Source organism: Coregonus lavaretus (assembly GCF_964263955.1).
Source record: "Coregonus lavaretus genome assembly, chromosome: 19".
Lineage (NCBI taxonomy): Eukaryota > Metazoa > Chordata > Actinopteri > Salmoniformes > Salmonidae > Coregonus > Coregonus lavaretus.
In genome coordinates, this window is record NC_140006.1 from 28,587,644 (window position 1) to 28,614,799 (window position 27,156).

The 27,156-nt window shown below is 41.4% G+C and overlaps 1 protein-coding gene across 1 annotated transcript in view; it reads left to right on the plus strand.

Moving 5' to 3' along the window:
• Window positions 1-27,156, plus strand: part of LOC311146837 (BMP/retinoic acid-inducible neural-specific protein 3-like) — a gene marked incomplete at both ends in the record, with an annotated part of 52,338 nt that overhangs the window by 15,849 nt on the left and 9,333 nt on the right. The window contains one exon of the mRNA XM_084183434.1: window positions 8,109-8,345. Within this exon, the coding sequence (XP_084039560.1) occupies window positions 8,109-8,345 (237 nt within the window). The remainder of the gene's footprint in view (window positions 1-8,108; window positions 8,346-27,156) is intronic.

A 27,156-nucleotide genomic window follows, 5' to 3' on the forward strand; every position in this document is an offset into this window, starting at 1 on the left:
CCAAGCATGTGCGTTATTCCAGGGGACGATTCACACAGGATTCTTTTTTCAAAACTGCCCCCTGTAATTCCACATTTTTTCAAATTTAATTTTACTCTTGTGACGGAAGCCTGGAGGTTTTAATTGTAGGTGTGAAGATATCTCAACGTCATGTTTAGACGATAATAGGCTAGCTACACTGATAACTGGTGCTTGGCTGCCAAATGTATAGGTCTCCCCATAATTAAAAAATTTATGAAGTGTGATTATAATCATTATTTTAACGATCCATGGTAGACATCCTTCCTAATAACAATGCCTCAACATCCTGCTGATTTGAGCTGCTCAACCGTATTTGCACTTGACTATGCTTATGGATGAGAAAGTGAACTTGCCATTTCCAAACAGTTTAGCGGGGATGCTTTGCGATCTATTGCCTAGGACAGGGCTCTCCAACCCTGTTCGTGGATAGCTACCTTCCTGTAGGTTTTCATTCCAACTTTAATCTAGCGTGTCTGATTCAATAATTAGCTGGTTGCACAGGAGGTTGGTGGCACCTTAATTGGGGAGGACAGGCTCGTGGTAATGGCTGGAGTGGTATGGGGGAAATGGTATCAAATACATTAAACACATGGTTTGATGCCATTCCATTAACTCCGTTCCAGCCATTATTATGAGCCGTCTTCCCCTCAGCAGCCTCCACTGGCTGGTTGATAAACTGAATCAGGTTAGTTATAACTGGGGTTGGAGCAAAAACCTACAGGAAGGTAGCTCTCCAAGAACAGGGTTGGAGAGACCTGACCTAGGACACCAACAGCCAGCCAGGTTTTCATTAAATAACCTATAGGCACAATACCTTTTATTGCACATTTAGGCCTAATTAAACTGATGCATTTGGCGATGTTCAACTTCAATTCACTGGCACTATGAAGAATAGCTTAACCATACTCATTTATAGCATAATATACAGTCATGGTCAAAAGCTTTGAGAATGACACAAGTATTGGTCTTCACAAAGTTTGCTGCTTCAGTGTTTTTAGATATTTTTGTCAGATGTTACTATGGTATACTGAAGTATAATTATAAGCATTCCATAAGTTTCAAAGGCTTTTATTGACAATTACATTACGTTTATGCAAAGAGTCAATATTTGCAGTGTTGACCCTTCTTTTTCAAGACCTCTGCAATCCGCCCTGGCATGCTGTCAATTAACTTCTGGGCCACATCCTGACAGATGGCAGCCAATTCTTGCATAATCAATGCTTGGAGTTTGTCAGAATTTGTGGGGTTTTGTTTGTCCACCCGCCTCTTGAGGATTGACCACAAGTTCTCAATGGGATTAAGGTCGTGGGAGTTTCCTGGCCATGGACCCAAAATGTCGATGTTTCGTTCCCCGAGCCATTTAGTTATCACTTTTGCCTTATGGCAAGGTGCTCCATCATGCTGGAAAAGGCATTGTTCGTCACCAAACTGTTCTTGGATGGTTGGGAGAAGTTGCTCTCGGAGGATGTGTTGGTACCATTCTTTATTCATGGCTGTGTTCTTAGGCAAAATTGTGAGTGAGCCCACTCCCTTGGCTGAGAAGCAACCCCACACATGAATGGTCTCAGGATGCTTTACTGTTGGCATGACACAGGACTGATGGTAGCGCTCACCTTGTCTTCTCCGGAAAAGTTTTTTTCCAGATGCCCCAAACAATCGGAAAGGGGATTCATCAGAGAAAATGACTTTACCCCAGTCCTCAGCAGTCCAATCCCTGTACCTTTTGCAGAATATCAGTCTGTCCCTGATGTTTTTCCTGGAGAGAAGTGGCTTCCTCGCTGCCCTTCACACCAGGCCATCCTCCAAAAGTATTCGCCTCACTGTGCATGCAGATGCACTCACACCTGCCTGCTGCCATTCCTGAGCAAGCTCTGCACTGGTGGTGCCCCGATCCCACAGCTGAATCAACTTTGGGAGATGGTCCTGGCGCTTGCTGGACTTTCTTGGGTGCCCTGAAGCCTTCTTCACAACAATTGAACCTCTCTCCTTGAAGTTCTTGATGATCCGATAAATGGTTGATTTAGGTGCAATCTTACTAGCAGCAATATCCTTGCCTGTGAAGCCCTTTTTCTGCAAAGCAATGATGACGGCACGTGTTTCCTTGCAGGTAACCATGGTTAACAGAGGAACAACGATGATTTCAAGCACCACCCTCCTTTTAAAGCTTCCAAGTCTGTTATTCTAACTCAATCAGCATGACAGAGTGATCTCCAGCATTGTCCTCGTCAACACTCTTACCTGTGTTAACGAGAGAATCACTGACATGATGTCAGCTGGTCCTTTTGTGGCAGGGCTGAAATGCAGTGGAAATGTTTTGGGGGGATTAAGTTAATTTTCATGGCAAAGAGGGACTTTGCAATTAATTGCAATTCATCTGATCACGCTTCATAACATTCTGGAGTATATGCAAATAGCCATAAAAAAATGGAGGCAGCAGACTTTGTAAAAATTAATATTTGTGTCATTCTCAAAACGTTTGACCACGACTATATACTTTAATATACTTTTGGTATTGCTAGACAAGACATTGCCAGATACAGATTACCAAGAAATAGTCTATTCGCACGGTGTGAGAGTGTGATTTGAAGGAGTCAGGTGCAGGAGGGTAAATCACTGAATACAGAGTTTATTCCGTAGTACACAGTTACGCTGGATAGAGTCAACAGCACAGGGCGTAATACAGGCGCACTGGAACACAATACAGGCACACAGGGAGAAATAACCTCGGCAATACAAAGTACGGGTAGCTCAACCGAGCTACACTCATCTTCACAAAACAATCACCCACAAGGACAAGGGGGCAGAGGGAACACATATACACAGACTAATGAGGGGATATGAACCAGGTGTGTGTAATTGACAAGACAAGACCAATGGAATGATGATATACAGTGAGGGAAAAAAGTATTTGATCCACTGCTGATTTTGTACGTTTGCCCACTGACAAAGAAATGATCAGTCTATAATTTTAATGGTAGGTTTATTTGAACAGTGAGAGACAGAATAACAACAAAAATATCCAGAAAAACGCATGTCAAAAATGTTATAAATTGATTTGCATTTTAATGAGGGAAATAAGTATTTGACCCCCTCTCAATCAGAAATATTTCTGGCTCCCAGGTGTCTTTTATACAGGTAAGGAGCTGAGATTAGGAGCACACTCTTAAAGGGAGTGCTCCTAATCTCAGCTTGTTACCTGTATAAAATACACCTGTCCACAGAAGCAATTAATCAATCAGATTCCAAACTCTCCACCATGGCCAAGACCAAAGAGCTCTCCAAGGATGTCAGGGACAAGATTGTAGACCTACACAAGGCTGGAATGGGCTACAAGACCATCGCCAAGCAGCTTGGTGAGAAGGTGACAACAGTTGGTGCGATTATTCGCAAATGGAAGAAACACAAAAGCACTGTCAATCTCCCTCGGCCTGGGGCTCCATGCAAGATCTCACCTCGTGGCGTTGCAATGATCATGAGAACGGTAAGGAATCAGCCCAGAACTACACGGGAGGATCTTGTCAATGATCTCAAGGCAGCTGGGACCATAGTCACCAAGAAAACAATTGGTAACACACTAAACCGTGAAGGACTGAAATCCTGCAGCGCCCGCAAGGTCCCCCTGCTCAAGAAAGCACATATACATGCCCTTCTGAAGTTTGCCAATGAACATCTGAATGATTCAGAGGAGAACTGGGTAAAAGTGTTGTGGTCAGATGAGACCAAAATGGAGCTCTTTGGCATCAACTCAACTCGCCGTGTTTGGAGGAGGAGGAATGCTGCCTATGACCCCAAGAACACCATATCCCCACCGTCAAACATGGAGGTGGAAACATTATGCTTTGGGGGTGTTTTTCTGCTAAGGGGACAGGACAACTTCACCGCATCAAAGGGACGATGTACAGGGCCATGTACCGTCAAATCTTGGGTGAGAACCTCCTTCCCTCAGCCAGGACATTGAAAATGGGTCGTGGATGGGTATTCCAGCATGACAATGACCCAAAACACACAGCCAAGGCAACAAAGGAGTGGCTCAAGAAGAAGCACATTAAGGTCCTGAAGTTGCCTAGCCAGTCTCCAGACCTTAATCCCATAGAAAATCTGTGGAGGGAGCTGAATGTTTGAGTTGCCAAATGTCAGCCTCGAAACCTTAATGACTTGGAAAAGATCTGCAAAGAGGAGTGGGACAAAATCCCTCCTGAAATGTGTGCAAACCTGGTGGTCAACTACAAGAAACGTCTGACCTCTGTGATTGCCAACAAGTGTTTTGCCACATTCTGTCTCTCACTGTTCAAATAAACCTACCATTAAAATTATAGACTGATCATTTCTTTGTCAGTGGGCAAACGTACAAAATCAGCAGGGGATCAAATACTTTTTTCCCTTACTGTATGGAGCGGCAGTAGCTAGTAACCCGGTGACGACGAACGCCGAAATCTGCCCGAACAAGGAGGGGAGGCAGCCTCCCTTGCGGTTGCCCTTGCTGGCTCGCCTGCTCGTCTTTCACTTTGCTATGAAAAACGCTAGTGTGTGTTTGGTCTTCGGTCTGTTGCATGTAGAATAGCTCAGCCTACTCATTGGTAGCCCCTACTTTAGGCTACTGAGCTTGTTAGACATTGCAAGCCAAGAAATTGAGAAATACAGCATTAAGATAGCCTATAGCTTACTTCTTTTGATTACCGATGCACGGTTCTAACTGTTTGCCTGGTGGCCGACATGCCTAACTATGCCTGGCTGTGCCCATCCCATCTCTCTCTCTCTCCCTCGCTAGCTCGTGCTTTCTTTGCTGTGAGAGATATGATAGTTTGTGTTCTCAAAGTAGACTACGGCAAATAGTTTCCTCTGTTGCAAAAATACTGAATCTTAGGAGCTTGACACACAGAAATAATACGTCTAGGTTGAAGATGGGAAGGTTAACACAACGATATAATTCCATGAGGAAGCGTTAGAAAAAAATTAACAAATTCATGGGACCAGCACCGTTGCTGATTATACAGGATTAGCATCGAAAACATGACCAACGGTCCGGAAATCCAGTAATGAAGTGGCTGTAGATTATTTTCAAAACATGTACAGTAAATCTACAGTAACACTCAAAATGGCTGCCAGTCCACCCATTATGCCATCATTGACTTGAATGAAGACGCCCTTTCTATTCATTCTGTTTTTATGTGTATAATATACTCATTATATTCTTTGCACTTCATCTCATTTCCTGGTACAGTGTGTTTATGCTGCAAGACAAATGACTTGGAATCCACAAAAAGAATTTTGTTGCCAAGAAGAGAGAATTACTTTAGTTTCAAATGATCATAACTCTTCAACGGGATGTAAGGGATTATTTAGGTGGAGAAACTTTCTTGCAAACAGTACACTCTCCAGGCAAAGGCTTTGTATTCCCCTTGTGTTCTTCACTGTTCTTGACAGCTCTGATCTATACAACCAATGCCCTATGATTTAGATAAGTGTAGATCAGTGCTTCTAAGCTAGCAGTGGACTCTTATTATTCATTCCTCAAGACTATTCAAGACATTCATTCAGACTCCTGCATGATCAAATCTCAGATCATAAATCTTATCTGTGAAACAAGGTTTTTTTAAATCCTTGTGTTTGGGATTTTTTTGGTGATGGATTCATCCATCTACTTGGGACTAGTGCTTTAACGAGGTAGAAGAGAAGCTTTGGTGACGTCCCAAATGGTACCCTATATTCCATACACGGTGCACTACTTTTGACCAGAGGTCCCTGCACTATATAGGGAATAGCGTGCCATTTGGGATTCAGCCTTTGAGTGCTGCTTCCATAACCTGGAGAGGCCCTTAGGAGCCCTGGCTCCCAGCAGGTCCAACCAACAGGTCCAACATGGCCCCACCGGTCCAGAAAGAGAGGCTAGACAATAGGGGATTGGGCAAAGAGCAGACATAATGAGGCCCAGATGGCCAGGACACAGTCCAAGGATGGAGGAACAACATCTCACTAGCCAAGCTGGCATTCCCATGGACACCACAGGGACAGCTAGCAACAAGGAATGGTTTAAAGAACATCTGATAGGCCAAAACGGAAACCAGGCTAAAGCTTTGGTTAGGTGGAGACTGAGAGTAGTAAAATATCACACAATAATGTTTTCTGTGGCTTAATGTTCTACTGACAGAAAAGAGGATGAAGAGAGGCTATTATGAATACTTTTTTTACAATCCAGTTATTTGCAGCTAATTAAAAATACCATAAAAACACTGGATATTGGTCAATATAACAAAATGAATCTGGTGGTCTACAATCCGAAAGGTGTTTTACAGCAATAGCAAAATCCTTAAGGATAATAACCCTATTCAAATAGGCCTACATGTGAAGTTGAAGTAGATAAACATTGTAGTAGGGTTACTAGAAAACAAACAAGAACAGTTCATCCCATTTCAGTACATCTATTATTATTTGCAACTCAAAGTCCATGTGGTCTATAATAATATTAAATGGCAGAGGTTAATGCCAGTCTAATAAATGTTATTTTCCAATTCTTTAAAAGCAGGCTGTAGGGTCATCTGCAGACAAGCATTTCAGCTAACACTAATTTGCTTTGAACACCCACGGCAGGAATGTCACCACAAGTCAAAGGTGAAACCAGCACAAAGTACAGTGTGAGGAGAGGAATGAGACCTGAGCATTATTTTCCTTCAGCCATCACCAATTATAAACACAGCTTGTGCCAATTTCCAGCGCCTTCCTCAGGTTTGACATTTAAATTGTCAACCCGCTACATACCGCCGTCTCCTGAAGGAAGCCCCTGCTGACAGAGACCCGGTAACTACTGAGAGGTGGTTAGAAATCTGCAACATCATATGAGCTCTTTTTTTAAATAGAGAGAGTGTGTGTGTGTGTGTGTTTTGGTGTGTGTGTCTTGGTGTGTGTGTGTGTGTGCGCGCGTCTTGGTGTGTGTCTTTGTGTGTGTGTCTTGACATGTGTCTTGGCGTGCGTGTGCATGTTTCATTATATTCTTCTAATGTGTAGAATTTGGTACGTTTATTTTGCAAAAGCGTCTCTGAAGTCCCCACAAGAGATCAGTCATTAGCACATGAAGATAAATAATATATGGGAAAGTGTTGTTCTTGACAACTGAAGCTTACAATTCCACAGAAAAGTACTAGTTGCACTGTCTCCAAAAAGAGGCAGAGATGGAGGGTCTGGGGTGCAGTCTGTTATTTAGCTGTCTCCCAAATTAAAGCCATCTCTGCCAGCTAGCTCTCCTATTGGCTCACAGAACCTGACAGCCGCCAAGGCAGGGAAGGAAGACTGTGACTAATTGTGTCTGCTCTACACTATCCAAAAAGTAAATACCAAGGAACACATATAAATACTCATAATAAGGCATACAGATTGACTCCCGCTCTTGAAAAATGTCCAAAGTGGTGCAACTGACTTTGTCACAGGATAACATGATCATTAGATTCCAAACACCCACAGCTTCTGACTAAACAAAAACATTTAAAGAGAAAAAAAGCACACAATTGAATGCATATTAATATTAATATGTATTGATCAGAAAAATATACAACATCTATGTTTTAAACACTACAGAAGATAATGGGTTTTCAAATTACTTGTGATTTTAAATGTTATGGTGTCCTTATCAACATTGCATATCACCTATTTTAGGTGCATGTATAACAACTGTAGACCTATCTCATGCAGGAAAGGAGATTTGTGCAGGTGTAGATCCAAAGGGGAGGCATGTTCTGATGGGTGGCATTGTTTAATAGAACTGTTCCATCAAAACAACGTTTGCGTCTCAAATAGCACACTATTCCCTAAGTAGTGTAGTATCGTAAGTGCATAGTTCCATAACCTTGATCACATACATTCTGGATTTTGTTTTTGCAGTCTCTGCCGTATCTCTGAGATTATTGGTCTTTATACCTAATGCCCAGTTACTAGCAACCAGGTTCCCTTGTCTTGCAGTGGCTACACTAACCCAATTACAGTAATTCCCATCTCATTTTTAGACTTACACTCTCACTATGGAGGCTCTTTGAGGAATAAACGTGACATATATTGCATAAGTGACAAGATGCTATAATATTCTCCTCTGTACTCAGGTTTACAGGATGTCCTTCCAGAATTCCTTCGGAACCGTTTTGTGGAGGCTGCTCTCAGCTACGTGGCATGCAACTCTGAGGGGGAGCTTTTGTGTCGTAACAATGACTGCTGGTGCCGCTGCTCTGCCAAGTTCCCTGATTGTAACTGCCCCTTGGCTGATATCAAAGTCATGGAGGAAAATCTGCACAAAAGCAAGGAATCCTGGACCAACTTCAATACTGAATTCATGGAATCAGGTGGGCTATTTGTTCCAGTTATTTGTTATTCATTTCCGTCAAGCTGCATTTGAAAGCTATTGGGAGGAGCAGGACACAGGTGTGCTATAAAATGCGCAAGATCAATTAAAAAAACTAACCAGTTTTCCCAAAATGTCTACAACCATTTTGCTTAATATCAACAAACAGGTAGCTAATGCCCTGAATATGTACAACTAGATGTACTGGTGCCTCTCAGGCAGTTCAAGTTATTGATTGGGGACCTCTTTACTGAGAAATGTGATTGTTTCTCTTGAGCGTGTTTGTAATCTTGTATATTTGTATTATGTTGTATTTGTAAATTGTGCATATGCAGTCTCAATGGGACTTAAAGGTAAAAAATAAAGACAGAAGAAGAAGAAGTGTAGTTTGACATTGGAGGTAGGTAGTGTTCCCCATTGCAATGTTTTCTCTAATGTCTATCTGCGAGAGGGCTTCTTTCCATCTGTTGGATTCTGTATGATTTGGAAAGTGTATTCTAAGTGATGTTTTGAAGGCACAGGCACGCTCCCTTAATTCCCTGAACATCATTTTGACAATACCTGACTTAGCAATAGCAGAGCACCTCTCACATTAAATCGTTATAAGATGCTGCGTTGTTGACAGACTACTGAAAAGGAGGAATAAGTTCCTCATAATTGCAGCACATTCCTGTTCTGCTGACATTGTTGTTTTTGTCTGAAGCCTAACTTGAGCAATTTGTCATGAAAATGAGCACATAGCCCCTTTCATTCTTTTAGGTGGTTGAGTGTCAAAATAAGTAATGTGCTAAAAATATCATAAAAGGTACACACACACACACTCAAACACCTTAACCCAAGCTGGAAAATGTATGATGTACAATACAGAGGGAGGAAGTGATCTAAGCACTAAGCATTTTTAATGGGGCAGAGTGTTTGTCTTTTCATGGATCTCTACTTGCCACAGGGAGCAAAGCATCCAAGGCTCAGTGCTGCTGGCAAGAGTCTGCATGCGAGGTTGAGCTGCAGCAGTTCTGGTGAGATTAGTTGATAAATAATGTGGCAAGGAATTGGTGGAGAGTGCTGGCACATCATGTACCCTCGGACCAAGTATTTCGCCCAGCCAAGGAATGATCCAAACAGAGAGATAAATCCTGCCTCTTCTGTCCCACGATGGGGCTTTAATGAAAGCACCCCCAAATCTCTTTAACTGTAGCCCTTCACTCATCAAAATGTATGTGGGTCTTTCTATAAACTAGGGTACCAGTGAGGTTTTCCTACACTGGACAACTTGTTACAGCTGTTGCTAAGTCAGAAGATAATGATCAGCAAAAAAAATTGAATGTCATTACATTAAGATATAAGGGAGGATCATAGCTATATTAAAAAAAAATCATGTTTAACCCTTTATCATGGTTGGTGTCTTGACAGATTTGTCCAAAATCGTGTGACATAAAACATTACTTTTCTGTCCTTGCATTTCTGGCTGTGTAAGTTGTCGTTATATCATATATTAAGTATTAATCAGTTAAATTATACATTGGATTTGAACCCTGTAAGAATCCTGGATCTAGCTGTCCAATAGTTTTTTGTATAGAGATCTCAGAAATGCAATGTGTCTCTTTATGTTATTTGGTGAAAACCGTTTTCAAATTGATACACTCATTAACGTGGTTCTTCAATAATTATAGATAATACTTGTTGGATGCGCATTTGGTGTCCAGCTGATTTTAGTTACGCCGCAATATTTTGTGCTGTTTGCAATTGTGTAGGCAAGACTATTGCGCAACACCCAATGCTATTTCTATTACTTATTCTGAATAACAAAAAAACTGCAAGAAATTACTTTTACTATGCACAATACGATCTGGTATTGAAATAACATGACAAAAACATTTAGTTTTCCATGTTACACCTGCAATTTTAACAATACATAGGGCTTTAAATAGCTTACTTGAATTTGGAGCCCAGAAATTCAAGTACTTGTATAGGCCTACCTTAGAAATCTGAAATTTCCTAAATTTGGTGCTTGAAAAGTCCTTGTAATTATTGTAGCCAATGTATAAGTTATCCTGCTCCCTTACATTTATCCAGGATTTCATTTTTTCTCTGTTTTTGTGAGTTGTGGCCACTTTGGTTTGTTTGCCGCCACTTCAATTGAAGGGTGTTGTGCTATTCTACATTTACATTTACATTTTAGTTATTTAGCAGACGCTCTTATCCAGAGCGACTTACAGGAGCAATTAGGGTTAAGTGCCTTGCTCAAGGGCACATCGACAGATTTTTCACCTAGTCGGCTCGGGGATTAGAACCAGCGACCTTTCGGTTACTGGCACTACGCTCTTAACCACTAAGCTACCTGCCGCCCCTATTCTGTTGCAGTAAAACCACGTGTGGTTATTATGAGGACTACAACATCTTAATGTTGGCTTCAACTTGGCTTTCCACACAAATCCTTTCATTAAAAATGGATCTGGTTTTTGGTAACTTTCTCATTATAAAAACAGCGATGATGAGATTCAAATGGTGAGATTAATGCTACCACTATACATGGATTTATGCATGGCGCTTGTAACGCCAGGGTAGTGGGTTCGATCCCCGGGACCACCCATACGTAAAAATGTATGCACACATGACTGTAAGTCGCTTTGGATAAAAGCGTCTGCTAAATGGCTTATTATTATTATTATTATTATTATTATTATTATTATTATTATTATGTGTGCCTGTGTCGGTCACATAGGCTACAGAAAAACTGTAGTGCATGCATCCAATCTATTTAGTCAGGCAATGTCCACATTATTCTCACATATTTTAGAATGTAATACAAATTTGAATATCAATGCATTGGCAAGGTCTAAAAAAAGCATTATTCTTAAAGTGGTTATGGTCTACTTTTTTGACACTTTTTGCATGCTTTTTTGAGGTCCTTGAAAATTACAATTAAGTGCTTGAAGTCCCTGAAAGTCCTTGAATTTGACTTGCCAATGTCTGTATGAACCCTGCTTAAAGGATGTATACAGTGGGGAAAACAAGTATTTAGTCAGCCACCAATTGTGCAAGTTCTCCCACTTAAAAAGATGAGAGAGGCCTGTAATTTCCATCATAGGTACACGTCAACTATGACAGACAAATTGAGGAAAAAAAATCCAGAAAATCACATTGTAGGATTTTTAATGAATTTATTTGCAAATTATGGTGGAAAATAAGTATTTGGTCACCTACAAACAAGCAAGATTTCTGGCTCTCACAGACCTGTAACTTCTTCTTTAAGAGGCTCCTCTGTCCTCCACTCGTTACCTGTATTAATGGCACCTGTTTGAACTTGTTATCAGTATAAAAGACACCTGTCCACAACCTCAAACAGTCACACTCCAAACTCCACTATGGCCAAGACCAAAGAGCTGTCAAAGGACACCAGAAACAAAATTGTAGACCTGCACCAGGCTGGGAAGACTGAATCTGCAATAGGTAAGCAGCTTGGTTTGAAGAAATCAACTGTGGGAGCAATTATTAGGAAATGGAAGACATACAAGACCACTGATAATCTCCCTCGATCTGGGGCTCCACGCAAGATCTCACCCCGTGGGGTCAAAATGATCACAAGAACGGTGAGCAAAAATCCCAGAACCACACAGGGGAACCTAGTGAATGACCTGCAGAGAGCTGGGACCAAAGTATCAAAGCCTACCATCAGTAACACACTACGCTGCCAGGGACTCAAATCCTGCAGTGCCAGACGTGTCCCCATGCTTAAGCCAGTACATGTCCAGGCCCGTCTGAAGTTTGCTAGAGTGCATTTGGATGATCCAGAAGAGGATTGGGAGAATGTCATATGGTCAGATGAAACCAAAATATAACTTTTTGGTAAAAACTCAACTCGTCGTGTTTGGAGGACAAAGAATGCTGAGTTGCATCCAAAGAACACCATACCTACTGTGAAGCATGGGGGTGGAAACATCATGCTTTGGGGCTGTATTTCTGCAAAGGGACCAGGACGACTGATCCGTGTAAAGGAAAGAATGAATGGGGCCATGTATCGTGAGATTTTGAGTGAAAACCTCCTTCCATCAGCAAGGGCATTGAAGATGAAACGTGGCTGGGTCTTTCAGCATGACAATGATCCCAAACACACCGCCCGGGCAACGAAGGAGTGGCTTCGTAAGAAGCATTTCAAGGTCCTGGAGTGGCCTAGCCAGTCTCCAGATCTCAACCCCATAGAAAATCTTTGGAGGGAGTTGAAAGTCCGTGTTGCCCAGCGACAGCCCCAAAACATCACTGCTCTAGAGGAGATCTGCATGGAGGGATGGGCCAAAGACTTACAGAAAACGTTTGACCTGTGTCATAGCCAACAAAGGGTATATAACAAAGTATTGAGAAACTTTTGTTATTGACCAAATTCTTATTTTCCACCATAATTTGAAAATAAATTCATAAAAAATCCTACAATGTGATTTTCTGGATTTTTTTCTCATTTTGTCTGTCATAGTTGACGTGTACCTATGATGAAAATTACAGGACTCTCTCATCTTTTTAAGTGGGAGAACTTGCACAATTGGTGGCTGACTAATTACTTTTTTTCCCCACTGTAGATCTAGACCTATATTGTTATAGGTGGAGTTATTGTACTTTTATTCCTCTATTTTTGTTTAAAAACATTTTGAAATGTTGATCCCAATGTTACACATTGGCCCAATTATTTATGGAAAGACCCATATCTGCTTTGAGCAGATGAAGTGGCTAGCTCCAGAGGACTAGTCCAGCCAAGGCAAAGCCTGACTAGATTTATATTTACTCCAGTCATTAATCTGTTTTCATTGTCAGAAAGCTAGATGGCTTGGGAGTCTGGTAATAATAGGGCCTTTAATATAAACTGTTATTGCAACTCAAGGCTCAGGCAGTACAACAAATACTTCTGATTGTTTACGTTAAAAAATGCATTGATTGTGGTGACATAATGTTTACACTTCATACTATATGGACCTTTTTAAGGTTGAGTTATACTTATGAACACACAATACTAATTCAAGTAGGAATAGCAAGACAGTAGCCTAATACTGATGTACCACTGCGGACAGTAGTTATTTTCCAAATTAGTTCCTGCTGTCTTTGTTGAGCACGGTCATTCTAATGGCTCAGAAAGCCACTATCAGAGGACATCAGGTTGTAGTGCATGCATTCGTCAAGTTGAATGAACCTCCAAAGTAAACAAAGCTAGCAAACAAAGCTATGTCGATAAAAATAAAATAAAGACGTTTCTCTTTTTTTTACGACATTTTGTTGTACTGAAGGCCTTTCCCAGCAGGGTTAATAAATAAGTTCCAAATGGTGCCCTATTCCCTATGTAGTGCACTACTTTTGACCAGAGCCCTATAGAAATAGGGTGCTATTTGGGACAGAAGTTATGTCCTCCTTGGGAACAAGGAATTAAATAATTGAAAGACTCCACCTAATGTTTTGTACATGATCCCTCTCATTAATTTCTACACAGATTTATATGACTGACAAAGCAAAACCAATTTCTCATGCTGGCACCCAGGCTAACCTAATATTAGTTGTATAGTCAAATGGGCTACACTTGACTGTATGTAAATCTGCAATGTACAAGCATTACATAAATCTTAACAGGTTTACCTTATTGGGTGGATTTTTTTAATCCGTCAAAAATAATCTGTCAACACATTTTTAACTACCGTGATAAACGATGTCCAGAGCTGTAAAATCCGCCCATAAAAGTCAAGTATTCTCTCAGTGTTGGACTCACTTTTCTTTCGTAAACAGTGCAAATTGCCTAATTGTCACAATGGTTCCATTATGTTAATTAAAAACATGCCTTCAAGTAACAGTGAGTTGTTTGATACATGGTACCACCTACAAATAGTATTGGCACTGCTTCACCATCAATGCCTGCCAGTTGAAATTCCACTGATGTCTTGCCCATTTCTGCTTTTATTACCTCAATAAAGCATTGACTGGGAGTGCTTAGATGTGGCACATACACATTTTGAATGTGACAGATTTGTACAAACAAGAAAAATACTTATCCAGAAATCGATTGCTTTGGTTCAATAGCTGGCAACATCTCCCAACCGTTTTTTGTTATTTTCTTTTATTTATTCATAGGATTACATTTGGCAGTTAATTCATCCTGTCAGACGAACAAAACATCACTTTAACCCTAAAGGCACCAACATATTTTTATCTTAAATGCGCCCACGGAGGTCATTTTTGACCCGAAATTGGTAGTGATTGCAAAGAGACACGGTCTGTCAAGCAATGACACATTTAAATGTGTTAACCTTTTGTAACACAAGCTATTGGTTTTCATTCCCCAAAATAAGCATATTTTTCAAGATTTTCACACATTTATAGTCAAATGTAATGTTTAAAATATTTTTCATGTTTTGAACAGTTAATTTTATAAATGTCACCCATAGCAACCTGTCATGGACATCTGTCTGTTATTCATTCAAAGTGTTGTGTTTCTGTGAAAATGTAGCACATTAGAAGTACCGGTACGACCTAGCCACCGATGGGGCATTATAGGTGAGATTATTTTTGCTCTAACTTTGGAACGCTATGGGCTATCAACTCAGTTCCAATTGCATCTGAAAGATAATACTCTCAACTTGGTATAGAGCCATGGATTGGAATCTAAATATGTATCTTAATGTTTTATTTATTTGTAATTTTGGCTGCCATGCCCTCCAGGGGCCAAATCTGGGGTGGCTCCATAGATCTACATCTATATCTTTTTCATCTACCTTTGTGTCAACATTTTAAGCTTAGCACCACTTGTATACAAAACAGATATTATTTTTCATTCCTCCATATTAACACATAAATCATCGTAAATTGTGTTTTTTTGTTGGTAACTTGACAAAGTCCTATAATTTCAGAAGGATAAAAGAAGGTTTTGAAATTATGACATTTTTGACCGCTGTTGGCGCTTTTAGGGTTAAATTGCCAAGGACATCCATGCATCTTCAATATCTTAGCATTTTGTACATGTCTTAGTGGTCGACTGATTCGTATTGCTTTTTTATCCCTACATTTTGACTGAGTTAGATTAGAATGTGACGTGTATTGCACACACTGATTGGACGAAAGCACCGTCATAACGAAGATCAAGCATCATGTGGCAACCTGTGTATTCAGGGACAAATGAAGGTAGATGCAGAAAGGCAAAATGAAAGCATTCTGCTTAGCCCCAGCAACGTTTTCTCTGAGGGGATTATAATGTAGAGTACATGGCAGATTCTCCCTACAAATCCTGCAGAAATGCTGCTGTTAGCCTAAAGCAAAACTCCATACATAGCTCAATAGTGCTTCTCCAGCAGCCAATGTAATGCATACAGCCACAGAAGAGAGAGACATAGCCTATGTATTGGTACAGTGCTTTCGGAAAGTACTTTTTTCACATTTTGTTACGTTACAGCCTTATTCTGAAATGTATTTAAAAATATATATATATCATCAATCTACACACAATACCCCATAATGACAAAGCGAAAACTGGTTTTTTGATTTTTTGCAAATGTATTAAAAATATAAAACAGAAATACCTTATTTACATAAGTATTCAGACCCTTTTTCTATGAGACTCGAAATTGAGCTCAGGTGCATCCTGTTTCCATTGATCATCCTTGAGATGTTTCTACAACTTGAGTGGAGTCCACTTTTTTTAATTCAATTGATTGGACATGATTTGGAAAGGCACACACCTGTCTGTATAAGGTCCCACAGTTGACAGTGCATGTCAGAGCAAAAACCAAGCCATGAGGTCTAAAGAATTGTCCGTAGAGCTCCAAGACAGGATTGTGTTGAGGCACAGATCTGGGGAAGGGTACAAAAAAACGTCTGCAGCATTGAAGGTCCCCAAGAACACAGTGGCCTCCATCAATCTTAAATGGAAGAAGTTTAGAACCACCACGACTCTTCCTAGAGCTGGCCGCCCGGCCAAACTGAGCAATACGGGGAGAAGGGCCTTGGTCAGGGAGGTGACCAAGAACCCGATGGTCATTCTGACAGAGCTCCAGAGTTCCTCTGTGGAGATGGGAGAACCTTCCAGAAGAACAACCATCTCTGCAGCACTCCACCAATCAGGCCTTTATGGTAGAGTGGCCAGATGGAAGCCACTCCTCAGTAAAAGGCACATGACAGACTGCTTGGAGTTTGCCAAAAGGCACCTAAAGGACTCTCAGACCATGAGAAACAATATTCTCTGGAAGAAACCAGGCACCGCTCATCACCTGGCCAATACCATCCCTAGGGTGAAGCATGGTGGTGGCAGCATCATGCTGTGGGGATGTTTTTCAGCGGCAGGGACTAGGAGACTAGTCAAGATTGAGGGGAAGATGAACGGAGCAATGTACAGAGAGATCCTTGATGAAAACCTGCTCCAGAGCGCTCAGGACCTCAGACTGGGGAGAAGGTTCACCTTCCAACAGAACAACGACCCTAAGCACACAGCCAAGACAACGCAGGAGTGGCATCGGGACAAGTCTCTGAATGTCCTTGAGTGGCCCAGCCAGAGCCGTCACTGGAGTGACCTGAAAATAGCTGTGCAGCAACGCTCCCCATCAAATCAGACAGAGCTTGAGAGGATCTGCAGAGAAGAATGGGAGAAACTCTCCAAATACAGGTGTGCCAAGCTTGTAGTGTCCTACCCAAGAAGACTCGAGGCTGCAATCGCTGCCAAAGTTGCTTCAACAAAGTACTTAGTAAAGGGTCTGAATACGTATGTAAATGTTATATTAAAGTTTTTTGTTTTGTCATTACGGGGTATTGTGTGTAGATTGATGAGGGACATAAAAAATAAAAAAAACTTTTTAGAATAAGGCTGTAACGTAACAAAATGTGGAATAAGTGAAGGGGTCTGAATACTTTCCGAATGCACTGTAGATGTTGCAGGTTGCACATGTCAGTAATATGATTGGAGCTATAATTCTACCGTGAACTTACGCTGATACAGTGCCACACAGATCAACACTTTCTAATTGTTAGTATACAGACTAAGAAATCTAGTCAAGCTTCACACAAACACTACGCACAAGGAACTCGATTGAATACATCTTCTGGTAAAAGATTAGGTTTCCCAAAAGTTGAAATTCAAAGTGTATTATACAGCTCTGGAAATCTACACCCATTGTAGTAATAGTTTTGTGATGCTTTGGGATACTTAGATCCCTGTGATTTTGCATTCTGTGTAGACTTCACATGTCGATGCCGGAGGCACGTAAGTTAGCTCAGGTGATCAGAGACCACGCAGCACACGCCTGCCTTAACTCAAGCAGCAGTAGCAGCAAAATAAGAACGTGCTATATTTCAAACGAGTCAAGAAACCATTTTGAAATGAAATACAACAAAAACATGGAGGAACATGGATTAAGGCGCAGGGGTAGAGACGAACAGTTAGTTCCTTGAGAATAAGTCTTTGAAGCACTGTCAGCTCACCATTGGTGGTCCTCTGTAGCTCAGCTGGTAGAGCACAGCGCTTGTAACGCCAAGGTAGTGGCGACTCAGTCAGGGACTGTGACGGTTGTTTTTCTCGTGTGCTGCTGACCCCTAAAGCTCTCTCTGATCCCTGGAGACCACTAGCCCACCATGCGCTCGGACTGGAGGACAACTTACTCTGCTGAGTTAGACTCAACAGTGCTCAACATCTCACCAGGGGTTCAGGAGTGTTGGCCTAGGTCCAGCAGCAGACTCTCTGAGTCTATTTCAAACACCAGTTGAACCTCGCTACTCTTTCAGACTTTCACTGTTTTTTTCTGTCATTTGCCAAACTTTTTTGTTCACTTTAATACATGAACAATGTGAGCAAAACTTTCCCTGGCTCTATTTCTGGCATGAAAGTGATTCATCGTCAAACTTGACCAGTAGCTCAGCTCAGCGAAGTAGCACAGATACTTGCGGAGGAGGTGTTGTATACTGAAAATAACGTTTTTTTTCCCTAGGGAGAAAAACATAATCAGCGCTGTTCAATATCTGACTGCTTGCCACAAAGACAATGAGCTATAAATAGAATAGCAGACCGAGGCCTCTCCTCCCTCTCCTGCTGACAAATGGATGAGACAATGGCAGTTCATCTTCTACTATTGTTCATTCTGTGTGCCTGTTGAGATAGAGATGCATCAAATCCACATGGGGTAATTGAGTGTGGTTAGGGATCCTTCAGCTCAGGCTCCATTTCTCACCAGGATCGCCTGCAGAGAGCCTTTGTAATGAAAAATGTAGTGTGTACGTCCAAAATGGCACCCTGTTCCCTATATAAATGCACTACGTTTGACCAGAGCCCTATGGATCCTGGTCAAAAGTATTGCACTATATAGGGAATAGGATGCCATTTGGGATGCATGCTTAAAGTGGTCGGGGGAAAGGACCACATGCCCCCTGTACAAAGGTAGCTGGGAGAGGTGCATTACATGTCTCTGGGGGGTGGCTCGTGTAACGTATACTCTCCCTTCCTACGGTCTCATTTCCTAGAATCTTTGCACCCCAGGGGATACTATTTGAGAATGTAGTCATGGGGATGGTATTAATCCTTCCTCTCCCCTCTAAAGAGTTAAAATTCACTGCCTACAGGTGAAGGTATAGCTTACATAACTACCTCCCTGCGAAATAAGTGGACTTTGCCAAACAGGAAATAATGCTACAGTATGTTGTAATATGAGCGTGTTTTACTTATTCGTTGGTTTGCGTCACAATATCGATATGAAGATTCTCTTGAGCACAGGTGTCCAACTGAACGTTCTGCTTAATTGGCACTGATGAAGACTTCATCTAAAGTACATTAGAGTGACTTGGGAAGACTATGACATTTCAAAAGGAGACAAATATTTAGTAGGGGAAACCTTTTGTCATCATTTTGATGTCACCAATTGACTTTAGATTAAATATAACTTTAGCTAGCTAGCTAAGATTGAGGGAAGAGCACGACATTTTAGCTAGCTTATGTTAGCAATGCTAGCTATTTTCTGACAAACTTTGCTAGCTAATGGCAACATTGCTATCTCTCTAAAGTATATTTGATTGCATCAAAATGATGACAGTTGTTTCCTACTAATTATTTGCCTACTTTAGCAATGTCATCGTATTTCCAAGCCACTATACTCTAATTTAGGCGTAACAATCATTAGCCCCCGTTAAGAATGACTGGACTCCACTCAACTTTCGGCATCAGTACTGTATGTCTGAGAGCGGCTTGAGAACGTAGATCAAATTAAATCAAATTTTATTTGCCACATGCGCCGAATACAACAGGTGTAGACATTACCGTGAAATGCTTACTTACAGCCCTTAACCAACAATGCATTTATTTCTTAATAAAAAAGTAAAATAAAACAACAACAAAAAGGTGTTGAGAAAAAAAGAGCAGAAGTAAAAGATAATAACAGTAGGGAGGCTATGGACAGGGGGGTACCGGTGCAGAGTCAATGTGCAGGGGCACCGGCTAGTTGAGGTAGTTGAGGTAATATGTACATGTGGGTAGAGTTAAAGTGACTATGCATAAATAATTAACAGAGTAGCAGCAGCGTAAAAAGATGGGGTGGGGGTGCAATTAATCTGGGTAGCCATGATTAGCTGTTCAGGAGTCTTATGGCTTGGGGATAGAAGCTGTTGAGAAGCCTTTTGGACCTAGACTTGGCCCTCCGGTACCGCTTGCCGTGCGGTAGCAGAGAGAACAGTCTATGACTAGGGTGGCTGGAGTCTTTGACAATTTTGAGGGCCTTCCTCTGACACCGCCTGGTATAGAGGTCCTGGATGGCAGGAAGCTTGGCCCCTGTGATGTACTGGGTCGTACGCACTACCCTCTGTAGTGCCTTGCGGTCGGAGGCCAAGCAGTTGCCATACCAGGCGGTGATGCAACCAGTCAGGATGCTCTCGATGGTGCAGCTGTAGAGCTTTTTGAGGATCTGAGGACCCATGCCAAATCTTTTCAGTCTCCTGAGGGGGAATAGGCTTTGTCGTGCGCTCTTCATGACTGTCTTGGTGTGTTTGGACCATGATTGTTCGTTGGTGATGTGGACCCCAAGGAACTTGAAGCTCTCAAGCTGTTCCACTACAGCCCCGTCGATGAGAATGGGGGCGTGCTCAGTCCTCTTTATTTTCCTGTAGTCCACAATCATCTCATTTGTCTTGGTCACGTTGAGGGAGAGGTTGTGATCCTGGCACCACACGGCCAGGTCTCTGACCTCCTCCCTATAGGCTGTCTCATCGTTGTCGGTGATCAGGCCTACCACTGTTGTGTCGTCGGCAAACTTAATGATGGTGTTGGAGTCGTGCCTGGCCATGCAGTCATGGGTGAACAGGGAGTACAGGAGGGGACTGAGCACGCACCCCTGAGGGGCCCCCGTGTTGAGGATCAGCGTGGCAGATGTGTTGTTACCTACCCTTACCACCTGGGGGCGGCCCATCAGGAATTCCAGGATCCAGTTGCAGAGGGAGGTGTTTAGTCCCAGGATCCTTAGCTTAGTGATGAGCTTTGAGGGCACTATGGTGTTGAACGCTGAGCTGTAGTCAATGAATAGCATTCTCACATAGGTGTTCCTCTTGTCCAGATGGGAAAGGGCAGTGTGGAGTGCAATAGAGATTGCATAATCTGTGGATCTGTTGGGGTGGTATGCAAATTGAAGTGGGTCTAGGGTTTCTGGGATAATGGTGATAACAATGGTGTGACGCGACTGAGTGACGGAGGTGCAACCCATTAATACTTTTCTAGACTGTATTGGTGTTTTTGTTGTTGCAAATTGAGCTAGTTGTAAACTTTAAATGTTTTTTTGTCAAAACAATGTAATTGAAAAACATGAAACTGATGTCAGGGATTATTTGTGAGTACATCTCAACTCAGTAGCTAATGACAATGAACTGCCTTCTGTCTGTTTGTAAGTGTATGCATTCAACATGGACAGTTCGTGAGGCCAGGGGTAGTCTCCACTGGCTTAATTAAATTGTGACTCACACTGTCGAATCTAGCTAATCAAATGTCAAAGTGCTAGAGTCACTACAGCTAATGAGGATCTCATTAACAGCTTTAAGCACAGTCGTTTTTTCAGGGCTTTGTAAAGGCTGTTTTATAAATACTAGCTAAATCTGTGTTGTTGTACTGTATGTGTGAGTATTGTGTGGGCTGGACCACCACAAGATTAAAAAGGCTACATGTTACTTATTAATTCAAATAACTTGGGTGATTATTATGTCATAAGAATTTTTTTTAACGCAATTTCTATTTTTATAGCAAACAACGATGGAGCTGTCTGTGTGTGTATGTCTATCAGCATAGAAAGTTATATGTGAATGTAGTGCAGTATAGTTGTGTAAGTTCAGCGGGACGGTTACCCATCAGGACAATAGAAATGCCCTTCATATACTAAAGGTGAAGAGGTATTTATAGTCCTTCATTACTCATGTGAACTCAGAATTTTATTTAAACAAAATGTGTTATTCATAAATTCACAATACCCTATTAATGACATTGAGCTTTTAATTATTTTTCTATGTTTAAAGGTTAAGCAACAAAAACTACAGTCAACTCCCAATGCCTCAAAGGTATACAGTGCCAGCCACGTTACAGCAAGTATCTCCCAGGTTGGCCCATCGCTGAATGTACTGTGCAACATAAGCCTTACAAACATTTCTATCTTTACTTTGCCCAAGGCAACAAACATTTTCTAGTGTGAGGAGAGATGAAACTCCCTCATATTTCCTACTATGAGAGCAAAGAGTTATAGTTTGCTACAAGCTCTTTTACCTATAATTGATACTACATCGCCATAGGACACTACCTCGGAGCGAGGTACTCTCATATTCCTGCACTGCTGAAATACAAGTAAATGTACTGTGATCGATAAATAAAGGCAAACATTAGCACAGGTGGTTCATATGTGAAGACTGAGGAGCAAGGTCACTGCTTCCCCCTCTTCCTGCATGAAGAGAAAATAAAGATTATAAGGGTTCTATTCAATCAGATCCGCTTTAGCCGACATCCGCATAGCGGTTGTTTTGGCGGTGTCTGAGGTGTAACTGGTTAGAGCTCTCAAATCCACAATGGCTCCCGGCATTATACCTAAAGTGGACATTGCCATTGGCTGCACGGAGCCACATTAACAGAAATCCCATGCAGCCTGGTTTACAAGTTCGAACACTGGAATGTGTATGTCATCTACACCTCGACTAGGATGATAGAAATCCTCATTATTTCATTTTATGATTTTTCAATTTGAGCCTAAATATTTCTATATAGCCTACACTTTCTCGCTCTGAACTGCTAACGTGAGTGGGGCGGGTGTGGCTTTATGACAATGATCAGAAGAGCAGCTGCTCACTGATTTGATGGCTCCAACGCAGTTCCACCTCCAACACGCCAAAACATCCGCAATGCGGGTGTCTGCTATCGCCGGTTAATGCTTGATCTGATTGAATCTAGGCCTTCCTATTAGAAAAATTGTTTTGCGAACGGTATGTCAGAGGCAGTCTCCTGATCAGAGCAGTGACTATGACTTCCAAGGATCCGTCCCAAATGGCACCCTATTCCCAATATAGTACACTACTTTTGACCAGAGCCCTTTGTGTCCTGATCAAAAGTAGTGCACTAAATCAGGAATAGGGTGCTATTTGGGATGCAGCCCTTCTCTCCATTGTTAATTTCCATAGGCCTTTCGACCTGCCCATTTTACTGTTGCCCAGTAACTGTCCCAGTCTAGTTTAAAAGTGTGAGTTCAATGCAGTTCAAACTTAGTGTTACAGCATAAATTAATAAGTAATACTCTTTTTGAAAGATCAATCAAAACCCAGATACGACTTAATAAAAGTCACAAGATAAGCTGTGGGTCAGCAATTTAAAAGCACCAGAAAATTAGCTTGTACTGTAATACAAGGTGAACGTTCTGTGGAATGACAACCTACGTATTGTGTGTATGCATTGACATGTACACTACCAGTCAAAAGTTTGAACACACCTACTCATTCAAGGGTTTTTCTTTATTTTTACAATTTGTTACATTGTAGAATAATAGTGAAGACATCAAAACTATGAAATAACACATATGGAATCATGTAGTAACCAAAAAAGTTTCTTCAAATAGCCACCCTTTGGTGACAGCTTTGCACACTCTTGGCATTCTCTCAACCAGCTTCATGAGGTAGTCACCTGGAATGCATTTCAATTAACAGGTGTGCCTTCTTAAAAGTTAATTTGTGGAATTTATTTATTTCTTAATGCGTTTGAGCCAATCAGTTGTGTTGTGACAAGGTAGGGGGGGGGGGTATACAGAAGATAGCACTATTTGGTAAAAGACCAAGTCCATATTATGGCAAGAACAGCTCAAATAAGCAAAGAGAAATGACAGTCCATCATTACTTTAAGACATGAAGGTCAGTCAATACTGAAAATGTCAAGAACTTTGAAAGTTTCTTCAAGTGCAGTCGCAAAAACGATCAAGCGCTATGATGAAACTGGCTCTCATGAGGACCGCCACAGGAATGGAAGACCCGGAGTTACCTCTGCTGCAGAGGACAGGTTCTTTAGAGTTACCAGTCTCAGAAATTGCAGCCCAAATAAATGCTTCAGAGTTCAAATAACAGACACATCTCAACATCATCTGTTCAGAGGGGACTGTGTGAATCAGGCCTTCATGGTCGAATTGCTGCAAAGAAACCACTACTAAAGGACACCAATAAGAAGAAGAAACCTGCTTGGGCCAAGAAACACGAGCAATGGACATTAGACCGGTGGAAATGTGTCCTTTGGTCTGGAGTCCAAATTTGAGATTTATGGTTCCAACCGCTGTGTCTTTGTGAGACGCGGTGTGGATGAACTGATTATCTCCGCATGTGTAGTTCCCACCGTAAAGCATGGAGGAGGAGGTGTTATGGTGTAGGGGTGCTTTGCTGGTGACACTGTCTGTGATTTATTTAGAATTCCAGACACACTTAACCAGCATGGCTACCACAGCATTCTGCAGCGATACGCCATCCCATCTGGTTTGGGCTTAGTGGGACTATCATTTGTTTTTCAACAGGACAATGACCCAACACACCTCCAGGCTGTGTAAGGGCTATTTGACCAAGAAGGAGAGTGATGGAGTGCTGCGTCAGATGACCTTGCCTCCACAATCACCCAACCTCAACCCAATTGAGATGATTTCGGATGAGTTGGACTGCAGAGTGAAGGAAAAGCAGCCAACAAGTGCTCAGCATATGTGGGAACTCCTTCAAGACTGTTGGAAAAGCATTCCAGGTGACTACCTCATGAAGCTGGTTGAGAGAATGCCAAGAGTGTGCAAAGCTGTCATCAAGGCAAAGAGTGGCTACTTAAAATATTTCGATTTGTTTAACACTTTTTTGGTTACTACATGATTCCATGTGTGTTATTTCATAGTTTTGATGTCTTCACGATTATTCTACAATGTAGAAAATAGTAAAAATAAACTTTTGACTGGTACTGTATGTAAATTGTATTTTGTCTGATGGCTTTTTCGTTATGTGTCGGACCCCAGTGAGACTACCTGTTGCCATTGGCGTCGGCTAATGGGGATCCTAATAAAATCAAATTTTAAAAAAAGAAACTAAAGCAAGTGCATACCTAAAAGGTGTTTTGAGGGAGAGGAGGAAAGGTGTTGTGATTTTCCCCTTGTCTCCCATGGAGGGGAAGCAGTGGAATCGAGGATTAAGAGAGGGAGGTGCTGAGACACATAGGCTATCTTTGTCATGCACAAGATGTATAACTCTAAGTCTATTGACACAATTCACAGTACTGCATGTCCACCTCACAAAAATTCCATCTTCCATAAAGGGAATTTAAAGGTCATGTTCGGTATATAAAACAAATACGTTTAAACAATAGAATAACTGTGAGTGGAAACATAGTTAAATCCCATCTGTCTTCATCCAACTAGGCCACCTGGCTTCCTTTTATACACACAACCTTGATAATGCCCAAGGTTAATACATTTTATTATCCAGAGCCATCAAATACAAAAAAAATGTATTTTAATGAATGAGGATTCTAATGGTTACCTGGACCTCATTTAGCATTTAATCATAACGGCTGGCAGACCATGTATATTGTGTCTTAAGGATTAAGAATCAGTGTACCGTTTTGTTAAAGATTAGAGCTAATTTAAAATAATAGACAGCAAGTAAACTATTATAACAGAGAGCCAAACAACATCCTAGTGTACATTTAGAATCTAAAAGGGTTCTTCGTCTGTCCCCATAGAAGAACGCCCTTTGAAGAACCCTTGTTGGTTCAAGGCAGAACCCTTTTGGCTCCAAGTAGAACCGTTTTGGGTTCCATGTAGAACCGGATCCCAAAATGGTTCTGCCTAGAACCAAAAATGATTTTACCTGGAACCAAGAAGGGTTCTCCTATGGGGACAGCCAAGGAACCCTTTTGGAACCCTTTTTTCTAAGAGTGTACCTGTCATATACTGTTCTTGGAAGACATTACAGGGTTTTGAAAAATTTATTCTCTGACAGAGTGATAGCTGATGATGATAGCTAAGCTGGTAGCAATGTTGATACTATTTATGGAGTCAAAAGGCTAAATAGTAGGGCTGGGAATTGACAGGGACCTCACAATACGATATTATTACGATACTTAGGTGCCGATACGATATGTATTTCTATATGAATTGCGATCCAATACTATGATTTTATTGTGATTCGATGTTCCAAACATATTGCTCACCATATGTCTGCTGCAGAGGGACAAGAGAAAGCCATGAGAAAACGAGTTTTGATCAGTCATGGAAATAAAAGGTTTACTTAATAATGAGAAAGAGAATAACAAAGAGAGAGTAAATGACACGACGCTAACAATTACACACAACAATGACTGAACAGTCCAGGGCTATATAGTGGTGGTGATGAGATGATGAGGTGCAGGTGCGCTGGAGGTGATTAGGGTGCGTTGGGTTTCCATTCCTGTGTTTGCCAAGGTGGTGCGCTCAGACCGGTGGCTCAGTAGACCGGCGAATCAGAGCGCCCGGAGGGGAGCAACGGGAGGAGACGTGACAGCTCCCTTGGTAAGGTTAGAGAAACGGGGTGCTCAACTACAAGAACTGGGCTAGATCCAATACATGACTCAGCTCAACAAAATGTCCTTAGAAATATTCCCAAAGCATCTGCTTTAGTCAATGGCACTGAAATTACATATTTTGGGGCAATATCTCACTAAATGCATTACTCACTAAGTGTAAAAAAACATTCTCCTCAAGCAAGTATTCTGAGAAATAGCTGCTGGGGAAAGCCTGATTGATTGACCCCCTCCTGTTCACTAAATCTATTATCCAGGTCGGATCTCACCGCATGACTGGGAGAAATATTCCAACAGCCAATGCAAAATAACCTGTGGGCTTACTCAAGCTTCTGGTGTTACCCTCTCTGTTGTCAATGTTGATCTGGCAGGAGTAATGAAATAATTTGTCATGTTTATTAATAATACCCAAAAGGGGTTTGATCTGTATAACATGAGGGAAAAGGGAATTGTCTAATGGTATTCTAAAGAAACTGTATTTCTCTATAAATTATGACAGAAGGAGTACTACTGTGCTTCACATCCCTGCGACGGATGGTTCTTCTGGGTTATAAATTGTAGCTAAGTGATACTATAACACGGTGATCACCAACAAGGGCAAAAGTGTGTACGACATTAGCTAGAATGAGTGTGTTAATTCCAAGACATATTTTATGATGATGTTATATTGAATGTCAGATTTGGTTTAATATGAAACATTTCAGTACAGCTCCTTATTCATAGTATGCAACATCAATCCTTAAATGGCAACAATAAAAAGCCAGATTCCGAACATAGCCAAATTGATAGTTTG